We start from the raw sequence: 17,872 nt of genomic DNA on the forward strand, positions 1-17,872 counted from the left end.
ACCCGCTTATTATGGAGCTGACTACTTGTTTCTTCTTGTATCTCGACAGCTCCTTGGGATTTGGTGTCTATCTCAAGCACATTTTGCTGGTTTCCACCACATAATATATTTTAGAAACAACTAATGGGTGTAATATAGCTACATATGGGAGTTTTCTGAAATTAAAGCGTTATGCTGTCATAATATAATAGAGCTGATATGAAGCGTCGTCATACGTAAAGCCTGTTACTCCGATTTGGGAGATTTTCCTACATTAAAGGGACGATTGGTTGTTTAGAAGTGAGCTTGTATGAGACACTCATCCATAGTCAGTTTCTTACTTGCGGTCGATGGAGTTTGGGGGAAACAGACATGAGTAGCAGCGAGTGTGCGCTTGTATTGTTGAGCCTGACATTGACGGCTTCGCTCCTTCTTCACCGACCCACTTTGGCGAGATTGCTCCGTCAAACTTGGAACGCACCGTCACGCCTTCAAAGTCCTCCGCCTGCCGGTCGGACTTGTTATTTTAAAAGCTGTATTTCAAACGGTTGAGCCAGACATTAGAGCCAATATCCACTGCTCTGTCAACGAGAGTTTTCCCCTCTAATTTCAAACGCGTTACGTTTTACCCACTTTGAACCCGCTCGATTTTAACTAATTTAATGGTAAGATATAGTAATGTCATATTATGTGAACGTATAGCTTAGGTGATCAGTAGTTTATTGGGAGAGTGATTTGGGGTAGCGGGATCATAAGGGAAGGACCAGCCTGCCGTCGTAGAGCTAACGGCGTTTCACAACGGGAACAGAGAATGTTCGGGGGGGCAGATACAAGTTCTCTGGGGTCTGATCATGATAAGGAGTTGACCTTTTAGGATGTAGGAGAGAGATTTGTCATATGATTTAGAATCAACACTTGTTTGTTTAACTGGCCAAGAGGTGCGTAACCTGCATGTGTCTAAAGAAGGCTGTGACTGTTCGTTGAATCTTGTGTCACTGAGTTCCCTGAGAGCTGCGATGGAACTTTCCTCCTTCCAGAGAATAAAACAGATGAAGGCCATTTTGATTCAGAGACTTCATTCCTTCTTTCCAGATAAACAGAGAAAATCTTCCACCACAGTAATTTTAGACTCCTCTGCAAGCCGCCATGTTTATCACAGATTTTTAGGAAGGAGTCTTTCCAATCATTTGATCAACATGTTGTTTGAAAAGAGATCAGAGTGGATAGAACAGTTTGAGTTCCCTGTCTTTATTGAGGTGGCTGGGGACGTGCTGACCACCATCAACTGAGCTGAAACACGCCCACTTCAAAATATCCTTTGAATTTCAATATAAAGCTGTAATACTTTGTGATCATCAGAGATGAGTTTCCGATTTCCACATCTTCATGAAAGAAAGAGATAAAACATCCGTCCCTTTCGCTGCTAAGTGTTCCCTGTCTTCACCAGCTGGTCTCTCAGTTGTCCGTCTCAGCGAGTGTGCAGAGCATTTATGAGAACTGGTTTGATGAATGTGGTGCGGTGAAAGTGCCTGAGACTGTGTCACATGGGATATGTGCTGTAAGCCTGTGAGTTAAAGCCGGTTATGAACCTCCATCGAGCTCTCAGTGTCAGATAAAGCTGTACGTTACACGGCACCTCGGTGCAGCGCTGGATGTTTACTGCTGCCAGCTGACGGCTCCGTCTCTCTCTCGAAACCCATCGATTGAATCCGGTGACTATATCCGGCACCGTCTCACGCCGGTGCCGGATATAGTCACCGGATTCAATCGATGGGTTTCGGGTGCGGGGGCACGCATTGTGCGTATTCTTTGTGTCGCACAGACAACCTTTTGGTCAGGACGACATTAAGCTAAAAAAGTTAAGTGGAGGTAACAAATACACAACCATGAAACCACAACGGGCTGTTTGTTGGACTCGTCCACTTCCCCTCCCGGCAATAAACACGGGTCTTTTTGGAAACTAAAATCTATGTCCCTTGGCATTATTTATGTTTTTAAGCTAAAGATACTGTAATTTGTGTTCATTTACACAAAAGAAATAAATTGTATTTTGTGACGAATTTACTACCTCCAATGTTTCTTGGCCAGATTATGGTCTGCATGAAGTTAGGATGCACTGAGCTCCTCTCTCCTCTTCTCTCTCTTCTTATTGATGAATTTTCATCTCTCCATTGCACATTACTTCATCGCCGGAGTCCTTGTGACGTCACGTCTCATGGGGTCCTTTGGACCTGGCTGGGTCTGATGTCATGGCCCTGCTGATGCCCCGCCCACTCCTCCTCTCTACTTCCATCTCCCTGATGGATCATGGAGGTCTGGATCGTGGTCCATGCCGACTACCAACTATTCATCCACTCTGTCATACTCATTGAATGTGTTGTAACTCTGTAATGACTCCTTCTGGTCACATGACATCTATTGTTCTGTCCATCCTGGAGAGGGATCCTCCTCTGTTGCTCTCCTGAAGGGTTCTTCACTTTGTATGTGTACGGATTGTGAAGCCCTCTGAGGCAAATTTGTAATTTGTGATCATGGGCTATACAAAATAAACTGAAATGAATTGAATGAAGTGTAATTTTAAGGAGCAAAAGAAGCAGGAAGACCTGAATACAAACACTTCTCTTTGGCCTCCCTGTGGATAAGTAACGTTATTTAAAGTGTCTTCACGTGATCCTGACCTGGCCAGTTTGTGCAGGTTGGAGAAGATTCCCTCCGGGACGTTCTCTATGAGGTTATGGTCGAGGCTGAGGGTGTTGACGCTGACCAGCATGGAGATGGTGTCCCAGGGGATGTTCACCAGGTTGTTGTAGCTCAAGTCCAAGTCCTCTAGAGTCTCCAGGAAGTCCTGCAAGTGGAGAACAGAATGAACCCTCATCAACCATTCATAATTTGAATGTGTTTGAAACATTGTCGAAAACTTTAATGGCAGACGGCATCATTGACACTTTTGAGGAAACCTGGACAGCGTGGGCTTCAACAGCTTCTTAACGTCTTCTTATCAGAAACAGAGGAGAGGAGGATGGAGGAAGGGAGGGAAGAATGGGGGGGGGGGAAGGAAAGGATAGATGTATGGGAAGTAATAGATGGGGATATGGAAATAAAAAGATGAGGACAAGAAGAAATAAAGACGAGGGAATATCAGAGGAACACAGAAATGGAGATCAATTACCCCGGTCAATGTGCACTCATATTTTTTTTTTTTCTAATTCCCTCCAAACAATTCTCACAATCAGTGCAAATACCACGAGTCAGCTCACATAACAATGATCTCAATCACGAAGGGGTGAATAGAGAGAGAGGACGGGGGCTTGGAGGAGAGCGATAACAGCCTGTTGATCAGCCCAAGTGTTGTCGTCGTGGCTGTAATTGTTCTCATCATTCACACAATGGGGACATTGTGCGAATGTGACGACACCTCGGCTCTCATGACAATAATCGGTGCTTTTTTGCTTTCTGAACAAAGAGGATCTCATTTCTTGAACAACAAAAGAAACTTTAAAGACCTGTGAGGAGGAGGAGGAGGAGGAGCTCCGTGACTGGAGAGTCTGTCCTAAATGACACAAAGGATTCACGAGTGTTCGTTTCAGAAACACCCCGAGTGAAAGTGAGTCGTGTTTCCGCTCAGTTTGTGGGTGACGGAGCATCTGGCTCTGGAGACTGGAGTCCTCCTGCCAACGGTCCTCGTGTCCAAACAACTGAATAAGTTGTTTGTCAGTATGAGTCGTATGAGTCACACCGTGGGGATGTTTTCCGAGCTGCCGCTTGGGGGCTGAGTTAAGTTCTGGTTAAGTTTGAGCGACTAAAACTAATTGAAGCAAAATGTAGAGATGCCGTTTACGAAGTAAATTAAAAGACGTTAATCCTGCAACTCAAAACTCCATCGTCCGTCGATCGAAAAACCGTCCGTTCTTCACGACCTGTGACCGGCAAGACATACGGTTGTTGGTGTGAAAGTTATTCATCGTGAGTGAAGAAGACGTAACACTCGTAATGTGTGCACAATAAACTATGAAGGAACTTAAATGCATCTGAAGCAACTCACCTCACCAGAAGCGTATGAAATGATATTTGAATTCATTCCCATGCTCGCTGCTCGGATCGATCGCCGTGGACCTCAGCCCCGAGTTTGTTTGATCCATCCACCTCCACTCCCTCGCTCCCTGAGGACGATCTCGCTCTCCTTGCTCCGCCCGTTTCTCTGACTGTCTAATATTGCTGAGTTTCTTGTTACATTGGAGTTAGTTGGAAGCCTGGTGCGTCGGTGTCAGACGTCGTAGGGCACGACTCTCTGCAGGGACGGCTCTGTCGTATTCATACTAGTTTTAGCAGACGCATGAAGAGAGCTCATCCTGCAGTGTTCATCATACCTGAAAGGCTCCCTCTGTTATGGTTTGCAGCTGGTTGTTGGCCATGATGAGGTGCCGCAGGTTCACCAGGCCCTGGAAGTGGGAGTCGTCCAGGGAGGTGAGGCGGTTGGCGTCCAGGTGGAGGGCGTGGAGGTCATGGAGGTCAGCGAAGGCGTACGGCCTGATCTGACTGATGGTGTTTCTGCTCAGGGTCAGGTGGATCTGGAGATGCAGATGAAATGTGAGACATTCACCCCCCAAAAAACACTGGATCACTTTGTCATTCTGGATCTCCCACTTCTTTATAAAAGGAGATTCAAGCCAGTACCAGCAATACTCTAGGAACACACACACACAACTCCATGTTTTATCGTGACATTTTTTCTGCTAGGGAGGTCAAAGGTCAGGGTTGGCAGATGTGTCACCTCCACATGAGAATAGAGTGTGAATGCGCCACTTGAGAGCGGTTCAGGGGGATTACACTGGAAATCAGGTGAGAGGACGGCCTTTAAACACCAATTCATTCATAATAATGTTTGTAATTAATACTAGAGTACAGGGGGTCAGCTGAGATGGTGGAATTACAGATACACTTGTTTTAAAACAAGTCTAGGCTTAATTAATATATACGGGTTTGATTCAAAAACACACTGCTGAGGTCGGGAATTTGCAGGATTCTGAATTGTTCCAATGTACGCCGGATACACAAATGCAGAGATCTATTCTATCAACAGCCGAGAAAAGGTTAATCAACACCCGCACATTTCTAAACCTGTTTTGGAGAAGTCATTTAAAACCTCATTTCCCACGTTGCCATGTGTGTGAGCAAACATCATCTGTGCTGATGCGATCACGCTGAAGAGGAACGTCTCCAGTGAATGAAGTCTCCAGCTGCTTCGCCATTTGGCGGTTGAATATCGGCAATGTTGGTATTTTTTCTTCTTTTAGTGCCGCTCCGCACGGCAAAGCCCTGCCGCCTCCGCTCCATGATTACAGTGGGATTAATTGGCGAAATCCGGAAGACATCACAGATTCCACCTCAGTCACTACGGTGTTGGAAGGAGCAGATGTTTCGAACCTTTTCTGTGTTCGGTGTGTGGAATAAATGGGAAAAGTGTCCCGAGCGTGTTTACATGTTCCTCTTTTAATCAGAAGGCCTTTTGATAGTCCGTTCATAACATGGGTTTTAATGTCCTGAAAGACTTCTAAAAAAACAAACATATTCACTGTCTGGATTTTGCTGATTCAAAGTAAAAGCTTTACATTTCAAAATATCTAAGGACTTTTATTATGAAGAATATGTAAGTAAATGTCTTTACCACCAACTTTCTCGGGATTCCTTCGCAGCTATTCATCAATAAATCAAGCCTCCTAATACTGCAGGGAGGAGGAGTAAGAAGCACAAATAAGGGGGTTTTATGGTGAAGAATTTATCGGGAGTTGAAATGTGTTTGTAGAGCATTTTACAGCTGCTACTTTGGCCCTAAAAATACATTTGGACACTTCAAGGGTCAAGGTTTTTTATTTGCCATTTGTGCCTAGACCAACAGTCCAGTCACATTGTAATTGTTTTGCAGGGCTCTCCGATTCAACAGAGGTACAAACAACCTATAATAATGAGAAAAAATATCAAAAACACACTGTACATAAGGTGGTAGAATATACAGTATTAAGTACAGTTTAAAAAAAACAGGTTATCAACATTAAAAAGGAGAGGGCAGAGGTTAATAAATAGATAAATAGGCTAGTGCTGAGTGTTGTTCCTAGCTTGTGAACAGAAAGAGGGGGAAAGGGACAGTTATATGGGGATATTGCACATTTTGAGAGGTGGGGGAAGGTTATGTTGTCGCACAGATTGGAATATTGCAATTTTTTTCCAGATCAGGCAGGTTGCAGTGTAGAGCTCAAATCAGACTAATTCATACAAAGTATGACCACGTGTGAGACGTGAGGCTGCATTCCTGTGGTCACTGGTGATGGCCGTCAGAGCAGATGTGTATGTGGTCACTGACTGCTGAACACGGTCGTTGGCAGAGGCTTGTCGGTAATTTTAGAATGCAAAACATTTGTGAGTCCATAAGTTCAAGGTGGAACACGTTACTCTCGTCCAACGATGCTGCTGCGCATGCCGATTAGTTCAAGCTGCCGGTCCTGTACCGGAGACTGAGGCCCGACCTGAAACTATCGAGGTGAAACGCTGCAAACCCACGTGTGGCCATAGCGGGGATGAATGCTCATTTTAAAAAGTGTTTGCAACCAGGCATCTGCTATTTTCAAATCTTATATTTGAGGTAATTCAGACACAACTAGAACGGGCACTCGGAACAGTGCATACCTTCGCATATCACAAGATGGGGCATTGAATTATGAACATTTTGGCATTAGTTGCATGCCAATTGGATAAAAATTGACCGCGCTATGTTAAAAAAAAGATGTTGACCTTTTCATGACCTTGACCTTTGACCCAATCGATCCCAAAATCTAATCAAATGGTCCCCGGATAATAACCAATGGTCCCACCAAATTTCATGCGATTCGGTTTAATACTTTTTGAGTTATGCGAGTAACACGCATACAAACTAGAATGGGCACTCGGTAGAGCGCATACCTTCGCATATCACAAGATTGGGCATTGAATTATGAACATTTTGGCATTAGTTGCATGCCAATTGGACAAAAATGTATCGTATATATGGTAAAGAGTTTGACCTTTCCATGACCTTGACCTTGACCTTTGACCCGATTGATCCCAAAATCTAATCTAATGGTCCCCGGATAATAACCAAATTTCATCCCACCAAATTTCATGATTCAAGAACATTTTGACCTGTTCATGACCTTTGACCTTGACCTTGACCCGATCGATCCCAAAATCTAATCAACTGGTCCCCGGATAATAAACAATCATCCCACCAAATGTCATGCGATTCGGTTCAATACTTTTTGAGTTCTGCGAAAGATTTTGACCTGTTCATGACCTTTGACCCGATCGATCCCAAAATCTCATCAACTGGTCCCCGGATAATAAACAATCATCCCACCAAATTGCATGCGATTCGGTTCAATACTTTTTGAGTTTTGCGAATAACACGCATAATAATAAATAATAAATACGATCAAAAACATAACCTTCATTTTTTTTGCATTGTTGCGAATAAATAAATAAATAAATGGCGATCAAAACATAACCTTCCGCATTTTCAATGCGAAGGTAATTAAGATGCAGTTATAAGTCAATCCAAGTCTTTTATTGTGGATTCCTAAAGGGACGTCGACATCATCTTGTCCGTCATGTCCACTTTCAGACGACCTCCAGCCTGTCACGATTCTGCTTTCAGAACCGCGTCACGGAGCAGCAGAGTCCATCCGCCCTACTCGCATACGTTAACCAGTGATTGTCACTGACGGCAACCGGGGTCCAAGAATAAGTGGCCAATTTTTCTAAATGTTCCCTAAATGTCGAGCCATGCAGAGAAGAATGCACACAGAGATTCTGCACCGTCCCAAATGAATGCCCATTACAGAGCTTTGGCAGTTCGTTGTGTCCCATGTGGGCAGTGGGGAACTGCCCACAGTAGAGGTACGGGTGGATGAAAGATGTCTTCTTCTGCGTGGTCGAAACTTTAGTATCTCTCAGAAGCCTTGTTTTTTTAAAGTTCAACATTCATTCTCCTGACTTTTCCTTATTTTGTGGACCCTTTGTGTAATTGAAGGTGACGACTGTGAGTAATATACGTTAAAGCCGGAGTTCTCTAAGCAGCTCTGCTCAGTACCCATAATCACAGATGAGAACATTGGTCACATCATTTAGGTTTCTATAAGAATCACGTCACTTAAGTGACTACAGTAGCAACCGCGGAGACCAGAACGGGAAAGTGGAAAACGAGAGCTCAGCTGGATCACCTGCAACAGAAGCTAACGGGCGTGTGCAGAATGAAAGTAAACAGCGGAGCTCTGACCAGACTGGACATGTTGGCGAAGTCGCGGTGCCTCAGCGTCGAGATGAAGTTGTCCATCAGCCGGAGCTCGGCCGTCTGGCGGTCGATGTTGGACGGGACGAAGAGGAGGCCCGTCTTGGCACACAGCACGGTGTAGGAGGGCAGCAGGTTCTGGCAGGAGCACCGCTTCGGACACAACATGGAGGAGCCGGAGGGCAGGGAGGACAGGAGGACGAAGAGGAGGAGGAGGAGGAGCGGGCGGACCGACGAGGAGGCGACGACGTCCATGGCGGCTCCGCCTTGCTGCTGCTGCAACGACAGAGAGAGAAGGCGACGGCGGACATCAGTTCATGTCGCTCTCAACAACTGGGTGTTCGACTCCCGCCGGGGACCGGAAATTACATTTAGATCAGTCAATGCAGAACTTCGCCCCAAATCAAAGATACTCACCCCCCCCCCCCCCCCCCGCTCCCTCCCAGTCACACTGAATGAAGATCATTCCAAACTGTGAGATAAGGGCTGCAGAAAGAATAAAGTTACGACGTGTAACTTTTTTTTCTGGTGCTTTTCTTAACCCTCCTGTTACCTTTAGGGTCAATTTGACCCCATTCAATGTTTAATGTCGGTGTTCTTTCGGGTCAATTTGACCCCAGGCTGTTTTTCACTGTGTCAAACATATAAGAAATATCAACTTTTTTATATATTTAAAGGGCTATTTAGGTAGTCAACAAACAAACATAAAGTACCTCACACTTAAACTTGGGAAACAATATTCATTCTAATAATTTTCTGGAGGTTTTTATTGCTGGGGTCAAATTGACCCCAAGGGCAAAATATGTCAGTAAATATAAAGGTAACAGGAGGGTTAAACATCGAATAGGGTCAAATTGACCCTAAGGTAACAGGAGGGTTAAATGCTTTGCAAATGCGTGGAGCCCAGAATTCCCAGATAACAAGTTTTATTAGAAATGCTCCATGAGAGAGAGGAGAGGAGGGGGGGGGGGGGGGTTGGCAAAAGTTAAAGAGATTATTGGTGCAGCAGTTGGTGCGTTTTATTTATTTCCTGCTGAGTCGGATGTCTTGGGAAAGTGAACACGCGGCTGCTTACATGATCAATTAGGCTCACTGCGCTCATGATTACAACATTAGGAGGAACAGTAACGGACAGAAATGATCTCCGGCTTGGTTATCTGCCTCGCTTCATGAATCTCATGCATGTTTATGTGCATGAAAATGAGACACAACAATTTCCAGCCTGGGTGACGAGGAATGCATTTACATCGGTATTGATTTTGATCCATTTGGGTTAGTGCACATGCGGCTCAGCGGAGTCTTGAATAAATTCACACGGGGGAGAAAACTGAAACGCACACACAAGCAGGAGTCATATATGCCAAAGGAATGCAAACACACACACACACACACACACACGCGCTCACACAACACGTGCACTCTCTCTAAAAAGGTCCCTCGAGTTCGATGCTGAGCGACTGCAGGAAGGTCGATTCTAAATGACAGCGGTGGGGAAATGGACGCCGTTTCATTCGCGGCGCTGAAATATCCAAACTGCGCCTCGACGTGCAGAGCGGAATACAGAACAGGAAGTGTGCACACGTCCCCGCGGCGGGGGGTAGAGGGCAGGGGCGCGGGCTAAATGTGAGCGAGCGATGGGAGAGATGGAATGGGAGGAGATCAATTAGGTGGGAAGTATTCGAGAGGATTCAAAAGGCCAACGCTCGAATGTCAACGGGTGACGGAGGAGTGTGGGGAAGGGGGGGGGGGGGTAATGAGGGACAAGTGGCGTTCACAGATGTTCTCGCACGGCTACTTCAAGTTCAGTCATGCCGATGGTGGAGAATAGGGTTTCACCGTAAAAGGTTTTACTCAAAGTCTCGAGCAAAGCGATGCCGGAACAACGTGACCCCCCCAACGCTCCGACGACGTCCCGAAGGATCACGGGAGTTCTTGTCTTCGTCGTCAAACAACCGCGATTGCGACGTGACTCGGGCGAAAATCGTGTTCGCCAAAAGAGGAAATGCATTAAAGTTTTGTAGCCGGCGGTTATGAGTTCTGAAGGTAATGAATAATAAATATATTCATATATATTCTGAACTAAGACAGGAGGCTCTTTATTGCTCCCGTGTTGATAGCGGCAGCACATTCCAGCTTCACTCCTCCTGCTCTTACCTTTCCTTTCACAATTAAATGTCTAGACATTTACGCCGAGAGGTAACTCGAGGAAATAAGTCACAGCGTGAACTTTCTAGCTCTCCATTAGTTGAGTCGACCGCCCATGCAGAGGCCAGCGTTGTTATCGCTGGTCCGCACAATATCAATAACTTTATCTCAGCAAGATATGTCACATAGATCGATAGATATATACTTTATTAATCCCCAAGGGGAGGTCGAAATATATAACATCTTTCCATGAAGCGTAACCGAACTGAGGTTTAAACAGCATGCACTTTGAGAAAATACATAAATCACTACTTTCATTTGAATTTAATTCAAGGAGCTATTCAGTTTTTTACATTTTTTAGAGCTTCGGTTATAACTCTCACCACATGCTCATCAGCTAAACTTTCATTTTTAGTGTTTTTTCCCTTTTTGAATATTATTTTGATGATTTTGAGTTGCCTTTCAACCATTTATTGTAGTTTAATGTCAGTGGACTTGATCTTTGTCACAATAATGAAGTATTAATTTTTTAAAATTGTTTTAGTAAATTCAATAATTATTATATTTGAAGATTTGCATTAAACATGAATAATCAATAGTAATTTTGAAAAGTGCACTGTTTTATGTTTTATCCATTGATTCAGTTGTTGAATTATGACGTTGAATTGTTACCTGGCGCTTGGTTCATCACTGTAGATCCAGTACTTACACACTGTTAATATATCAATGCCTTTCTATAATTCTGCAGTGTAGGATTTAAGGACCTTGAGATGCTGGTTGGCTGAGGAACGCCGCTGATCTGGGAACAGACTTCATTTGATTATTCAGGTCAGCCTAACGCGAGGAAAATGCAAAGCGGCTCGTCTCTATCTCCGTCGTGCTCCGCTCGCCTGCAGACCTAAAGCGTCTCATTTCAATTCCACCGCTCCTTCCCTCCATCCCTCCTATCATCCGTCCGTCTTCCCTCACACTCTTTTCAAAGCACTCTCTCTTCCTTCCACAACATCCCTTTATTCTTCATCCCACCCAACCTCTCATGCATTTTTTTTGTTTTGGAGGATGAGGAGAGCCTCAAAGTTCCCCATTTAGAGAGGAAATGCGGAGAAGACAGTGAGAACTCTCGGGCCATAAAAGCAACGGCGGGCAGAGGGCAGTTCATAAGTGTCCTTGGCCATATTCAAGAATCAACGTTGTGCTTGTATGATCGGATGTTTCTGGAGGCTGCCAGACAGATGTGTTCTACCCAAACTTGTAGTGAGGGCTGACTGAGGCTGATCTTTGATTAACAATTCCAATTTCTCTTTTGTGTGCATCCCCAGGAGGCTGATGATATGGAATCCCAGTGGGACATATTTAAAGCCCCCATTGCGGAAGCAGCTGCAAGGAGTTGTCGTTTGGAGGGTCATCTTTGGCAACCTCAGAACCCACTGGTTGTGAGCAAAGAGGCCATCAAGTTGAAGGAGGAGACCTTTTGGGGCGAAGCTGGACCAGCGGTCCCTGGAAACAGCAGGAGAGGTACCAGTTGGACACATGGGCAGCAGCTGTGGCGGTTGCCAATGCAAAAGGTGTGGGAGGAGCTCCAGAAGGCGGATCAGATTCCCTCCGAGGTGCTCAAGACTCGATCCACATCTTGGCTGACACGCCTCTTCAGTGTTGCGTGGACGAAACCTGCAGTCCTACTGGTACTACCTGGAGACTCCGCCCACTCCTCCTCTCTACCGCCATCTGCCTGATGGATCGTGGAGGTCTCCATCGTGGAATATGCCTACTACGAACTATTTATACACTCTGTCATATTCATTGAATGTATTTTAACTTTAAATCTGTCCTTCTGTACACATTACATCTATTGCATCTGTCCATCCTGGAGAGAGATCCTCCTCTGTTGCTCTCCTGAAGGGTTCTTCCCTTTTTTCCCCGTGAAGGGTTATTTGTTTTTCCTGATCCGATGCGAGGTTCTGGGACCGGGATGTCTATGTGTACAGATTGTAAAGCACTCCGAGACAAATTTGTAATTTGTGTAATTGGGCTGGACAAATAATCTGAATTGAATTCAATTTATCGGGGTATCGCACTACCCAGCATTGCGATGGATGGTTCGCTGCACATCTTGCGTGTCAAGTAACAAAAAAGTCGCGCTTCCATGAACAAATGAAAAGGCAGCTTCAGGTGGCGCTCGAGGAAACGTCAGGTCACTTCATCAAAGTCTGCAGGATTCATCTTGAGGGGAACAGGAATGTCTGTAGAAAACATCACAGCGACTCGTCTCACAGTTGTTTAATGATTTCCGTCTGGAGCCGAGGAGTGGACCCAGGGCCCTCGCCATTAATAACACAGCAGAGCCAATCAGAAATGTGTAAATGGCACCAAGAATATCGACGTCATCTTGCTGTGCCAGGAGCCAACGATGTTAGTAATTGAGGCATGGATGGATGCACAGGTCGTTGCGGTGCAGGCTGGAGCAAATCCATTGACAGGAACGCACAACTCTTGAGCTGACATTTGGCAGCTTCAATGCTGAGTGGTCATAAAAATCAACTTTGAATTCATGTGGCGCCGACGGTGGAGGAAGTGGAGCTGCCCGAGCAGGTTGAGAGGGCCGACCGACGAGAGGATGTTTGATGCTTAGAGACAGAGACGGCACGTCTAGTCGGCACTGCCTCACACACACACACACACACACACACTCATACAGAGGAGCACGCAAAATGCACAATAGCACCAAGAGACTCACACTGAGACGCACAATCTCTCAGAGTTGAGGTGCCAGCTAATTATTTCAGCTGACATGTCAGCTCAGGCTGAGATAAACAACAAACAGCAAGCAGCCGGGCGGAGGGAGAGGGGGGGGGGGGTGATAACAGAGAGTGGGAGTGGAGGGGAGGAGTTTGATTAGAGGAGATGTGATTGGCCGAGAAGGGAAGGAGGAGAGATGAGGAGGAAAGGAGACATTCAGTGTTTATCAATCATCGTTCTTGTGGGTAGTTCTCTGTACTCGTGTTCTCATGGACTCGTGACACGTCAATAATATTAATATTTGAATAAAAAATGTACGTTGAATTATAGCGGTGTCTTTTTACTTTGGACCGAAATGTTTGCATTTACATGTGTAATATATATATATATGTTTTAATTTTTGACCCAATATATATACAATTATATCTATGATTTTTTTCTTATATATATATATCCACACACAATTCAAATTCTAATAATTATATTTAAAGGATAATGAAAAAAGCAGGATTGTCATATTTTGTTTGAATTTAAAAAATAAATTACAGTGAATAATTGAAGTAAACTCAGGAGCAAGAACAGCTGATGTGGTGACGTCATCAAGTCAGCTGCTGTTCCAATCGCAGAAAGACCTTTGAAGTCTGGACTCCCAAGACCAAACTCCCAAGTCCAAACTACAAAATAACTCAAGTCTGTACTCGGTGTGTACTTGGAATTGATAAACGGCTCTTGTGTCGGAAAAGTTGCATTTTTTATCCAGTTGGTGGGGATGTTGTGCTTCAGCTTTAGAAGCGTGCAGGAACAGAAACACATGCAAATACGCATTTGGCAAGAACTCAAACACTTGCACACGCACGCACACACACACACACACACACACACACTCGAGAGAGAAAAGCGAGACTGCTAAAACGAGCTGCCTGGGCAGAGACCGACCCCCAGAGAGAAATACTCTATGACAGGGGTACGGCCACTTCACATTCATCACACTGTAAATATTCTGAACTCAGTTCTTCTCCGTCACATGGAGCATTGCTGCTGCGGCATGACTCCACACATCACTTTCTACTCCACCCTCGCACATGACCTTGCTGTCGTCTCGTTTTGGTTCCACTTTCCTTTGTATTCGATTCCCATCCGATGCTCTATCCCAGATGTTAATTTGAAGGCAAGTCATTTGCAAAGGCGTGTCATCTTTGGGAGAAGCCTGGCACTTTCTTTATTACATTTCATCCTCATAATCAGGAAGAAGTCTTCAGTGAAAGTAGCTGCCTGCTCGGTGCTCTTTATTTTCATATTCGTAAGCTCTTGGTGAAGGTTAGGGGAAGATCAATTTCTACGATTTTTAAAAAACTCACCCCTAGCACAGTTGTCAATGAATGCGAGATTACTTTAGAGATCAAAATCAAATGTTCCGGGCTGTACACATGTTTGAGTTCGAAAAATATGAACATAAAATGTCCAACAACTCCGTGAATTTCTAATTGACAGTAGCTCAGACGTCACTGAGCATGCTGGGTAATGCACTTCCATGTTGTTGCTGCAGTTTGATGCGCTGAGAGGATAAACACGGAATATATCAACAAATGCAACACCAACACAAGTGCAGAGAGGAAGAAGATATATCAGGATTTGACACAAACAATATTTAGGATATATCTATTGTTGTCTCATTAAAATGTAGTTAATAATACAAGATACAATAGCATCAGCCGAATCCTTTAGATATATATAATTTAGCCAATTCATGTTAAATGCTGCTACCCAACTGCATCTCTCAGGGGCGAAACTAATTTGGTTGAATTAATCTTCTATAATTCCAAATTCAAATCATAAGGCAGCATTCAAGTCGTTATTGTCTTAATTTCTCTAAATAAAGGCGCATCTCCTCCTCAAGTTACCGCTGTCAGACAAAGCTTTCAGAACACGACATATACATACAATTATCACAGAGTCATTACGCAACCAATCCATCAAAGAATAGTTCCACAATTTAAATTTCACTATTCCCTTTTTTAAAAGTCCAGCCAATAAAGATTTAGAAGAAGATGCTATTCCATGAAAATACACGTGTAAAGGATAAAGAATTTAAAAAACCCGGCAAAGTGGAATTATGTCTTCATACAACGACTTATCATGATTAAATATACCCCCCAAAAAAAATACTTTGTGTTTTATCTTAAATATGCTACATGACGCTATGCTACATGACATTGTGCTACATGATGCTATGCTACATGACATTGTGCTACATGATGCTATGCTACATAACATTGTGCTACATGTCATCGTGCTACATGACAACGTGCTACAAGACATTGTGCTACATGATGCTATGCTACATAACATTGTGCTACATGCCATTGTGCTACATGACAACGTGCTACAAGACATTGTGCTACATGATGCTATGCTACATGACATTGTGCTACATGACGCTATGCTACATGACATTGTGCTACATGATGCTATGCTACATGACATTGTGCTACATGACGCTATGCTACATAACATCGTGCTACATGACGCTATGCTACATAACATCATGCTACATGACAACGTGCTACAAGACATTGTGCTACATGGCGCCATCCCTTATGACACCATGCTACCTGACATTGTGCTACATGACGCCATGCGACATGATGTTGTGCTACTTTATATTGTGCTATATTACGTTGTGCTACATTACATCGTGCTACATTACGTAGTGCTACATGATGTTTAACATACACACACACACACACACACTCACACAGAGGAGCACGCAAAAGGCACAATAGCACCAAGAGACTCACACTGAAACGCACAATCTCTCAGAGTTGAGGTGCCAGCTCATTATTTCAGCTGACATGTCAGCTCAGCTCAATGCATTTTCAAATGGGATCAATAACTACTGGGCTCCACCACACGGGGTCAGGCTACTGGTGGAAGAAGTGTGTGTGTGTGTGTGTGTTTGTATGTGTGGGAGGGGGTTTGGGAAGTTCCAGCGGATGCAGAAACTCGACACAATTTGACGTGACCTGACATTTCACCTGTTCCCGTTAACCGGGCTCCCACCGGCCCGTTTACAGTACATGCGCCGTTAGTTTTGGGTGTGTTTGATGTTCGGTTATCCCCCGTGAAACATGCTTGAGATCCTGAAACGCCTCCTCTTAGACACCATGCCCTCCAAACGAACGTCTTCTCCTGGAGAACCGCTCCACGTTAAAGACGGGGATTTTCTTCACCAGAGGTTTGGCTTGGTTTGCAACGACACAAAGGATGCACCTTCTCCTTCAAATCACCATTTGCCTGCTTGTATCAATCAGCTCCAAAACATATTTAGAGTCGCAATGTGCTTCATCAGCTGACTTCTCCGACTGTAACGGCGCTCATCTGTGCAGGATAAGATACGGTTTCATGATGCGCCGAAGACTTGAACGCGTTGATGGGACCGGAGTGGTAGTTTACAGCTCGATTTGAGTTGTGCCTCTTTGTGGACGCGGAAGAGAAGCAGGCAGGGGAAAAATAAATACAAATCTAATTAATAATCCCATTGCAATTAACATCAATCAACGTCATTTATACCAGTGGCGCGTTAATGGATTTGGCATGCACCGGCAGGACTGTCGTGTCTTGGACATTGTCAGTTCTATTCAAATGTCATCTCATTTCTCTGGTGGTCGGCGTCACGCTGATTACCGGCCACACTGGGTCGACTGGCAGCGTCGTGCTCTCGACACCAGTCAATAACACCCGGGGCCCATTTCAACCGACGGGAGCGGCTCGCCCATTCAATGCTGGCACATCACCCCGGTCGCTCGCCACTGCTGGCGCTGTTCATTATTGTTTCCTAATTTTGGTTGCCGCTTAATTTATTGAATGTTTCATCTTTGATTTTCTGCGGTATACTGAAAGAAAAAAAACACCAAACCAAAATCCTTTCAAAGTAGAAGTAAATCAAATCAAACACAACCTGTTGAGTTTTCTCTCAGTCTCATATATATATATATATAAAAAAGAAAAAAGAAATGTAAATAATAAAAAAAAAAAATATATATATATACTGTATATATATATATATTTTTTTTAAATGCTCTGCTGGCTCTGATGTCTCCGTAGCTGTTAAACATGAGAAATGATAATTGGGTTTTGGAGGATCTAACGAGCACAAAGAGTTTATTATTTTTTCACAGGTAACGTTAAATCAGTTTGACTGAGGGTTAAGATTCATAAGGTAATATTTTAATTAAACTTTAAACTATAGCGGTGTCTTTTTACTTTTGACCGAATTGTTTGCAATTACATGTGTAATATAACAGAGATGTCCCTCTGCAGGGTGCTTATATAAAGTACCCTCTAACCAGCGCAAAGCATTGTGGGTAGAAAGAAAGATGTAATACACAGAACTGTGCCATCAGTTTATGATTCATCATAGCATATATGAAACTCAGTTTATTAATTTACACTTATATTTAATGGGATCTGAATCTAATTTTTAAATATATAAGAACCACTATTATAAAGAATGTTATTTTGTACTGTGGCTACATTCTCATCCATATTCCTCAATAAAAAGCACATTTACTTGACAATTATGAATAAATGAGAATAAATGATTAGGGCATGTTTTTTTATTTTGGTTGTCCAATCCCTCCCATCCCCCCTGCCCCCGTCTCCTTCTCACTCACTCTCTCTCTCTCTCTCTCGCCC

At 44.0% G+C, this 17,872-nt stretch overlaps 1 protein-coding gene across 7 annotated transcripts in view; it reads right to left on the reverse strand.

Annotated features, from left to right (window-relative positions):
• si:cabz01090165.1 (uncharacterized protein LOC100333421 homolog) overlaps nt 1–17,872 on the reverse strand; it is a 349,850-nt gene that overhangs the window by 86,438 nt on the left and 245,540 nt on the right. For all 7 annotated transcript variants that reach the window (XM_056440460.1, XM_056440458.1, XM_056440453.1 and 4 more), the window contains 3 exons: nt 8,285–8,572; nt 4,347–4,547; nt 2,658–2,824 (listed from right to left, as the gene is read on the reverse strand). In XM_056440460.1, the coding sequence (XP_056296435.1) occupies nt 2,658–2,824; nt 4,347–4,547; nt 8,285–8,551 (635 nt within the window). In that variant the 5' untranslated portion in view covers nt 8,552–8,572. The remainder of the gene's footprint in view (nt 1–2,657; nt 2,825–4,346; nt 4,548–8,284; nt 8,573–17,872) is intronic.

Source organism: Pseudoliparis swirei, chromosome 20 (genome assembly GCF_029220125.1).
Source record: "Pseudoliparis swirei isolate HS2019 ecotype Mariana Trench chromosome 20, NWPU_hadal_v1, whole genome shotgun sequence".
Taxonomy (NCBI): domain Eukaryota; kingdom Metazoa; phylum Chordata; class Actinopteri; order Perciformes; family Liparidae; genus Pseudoliparis; species Pseudoliparis swirei.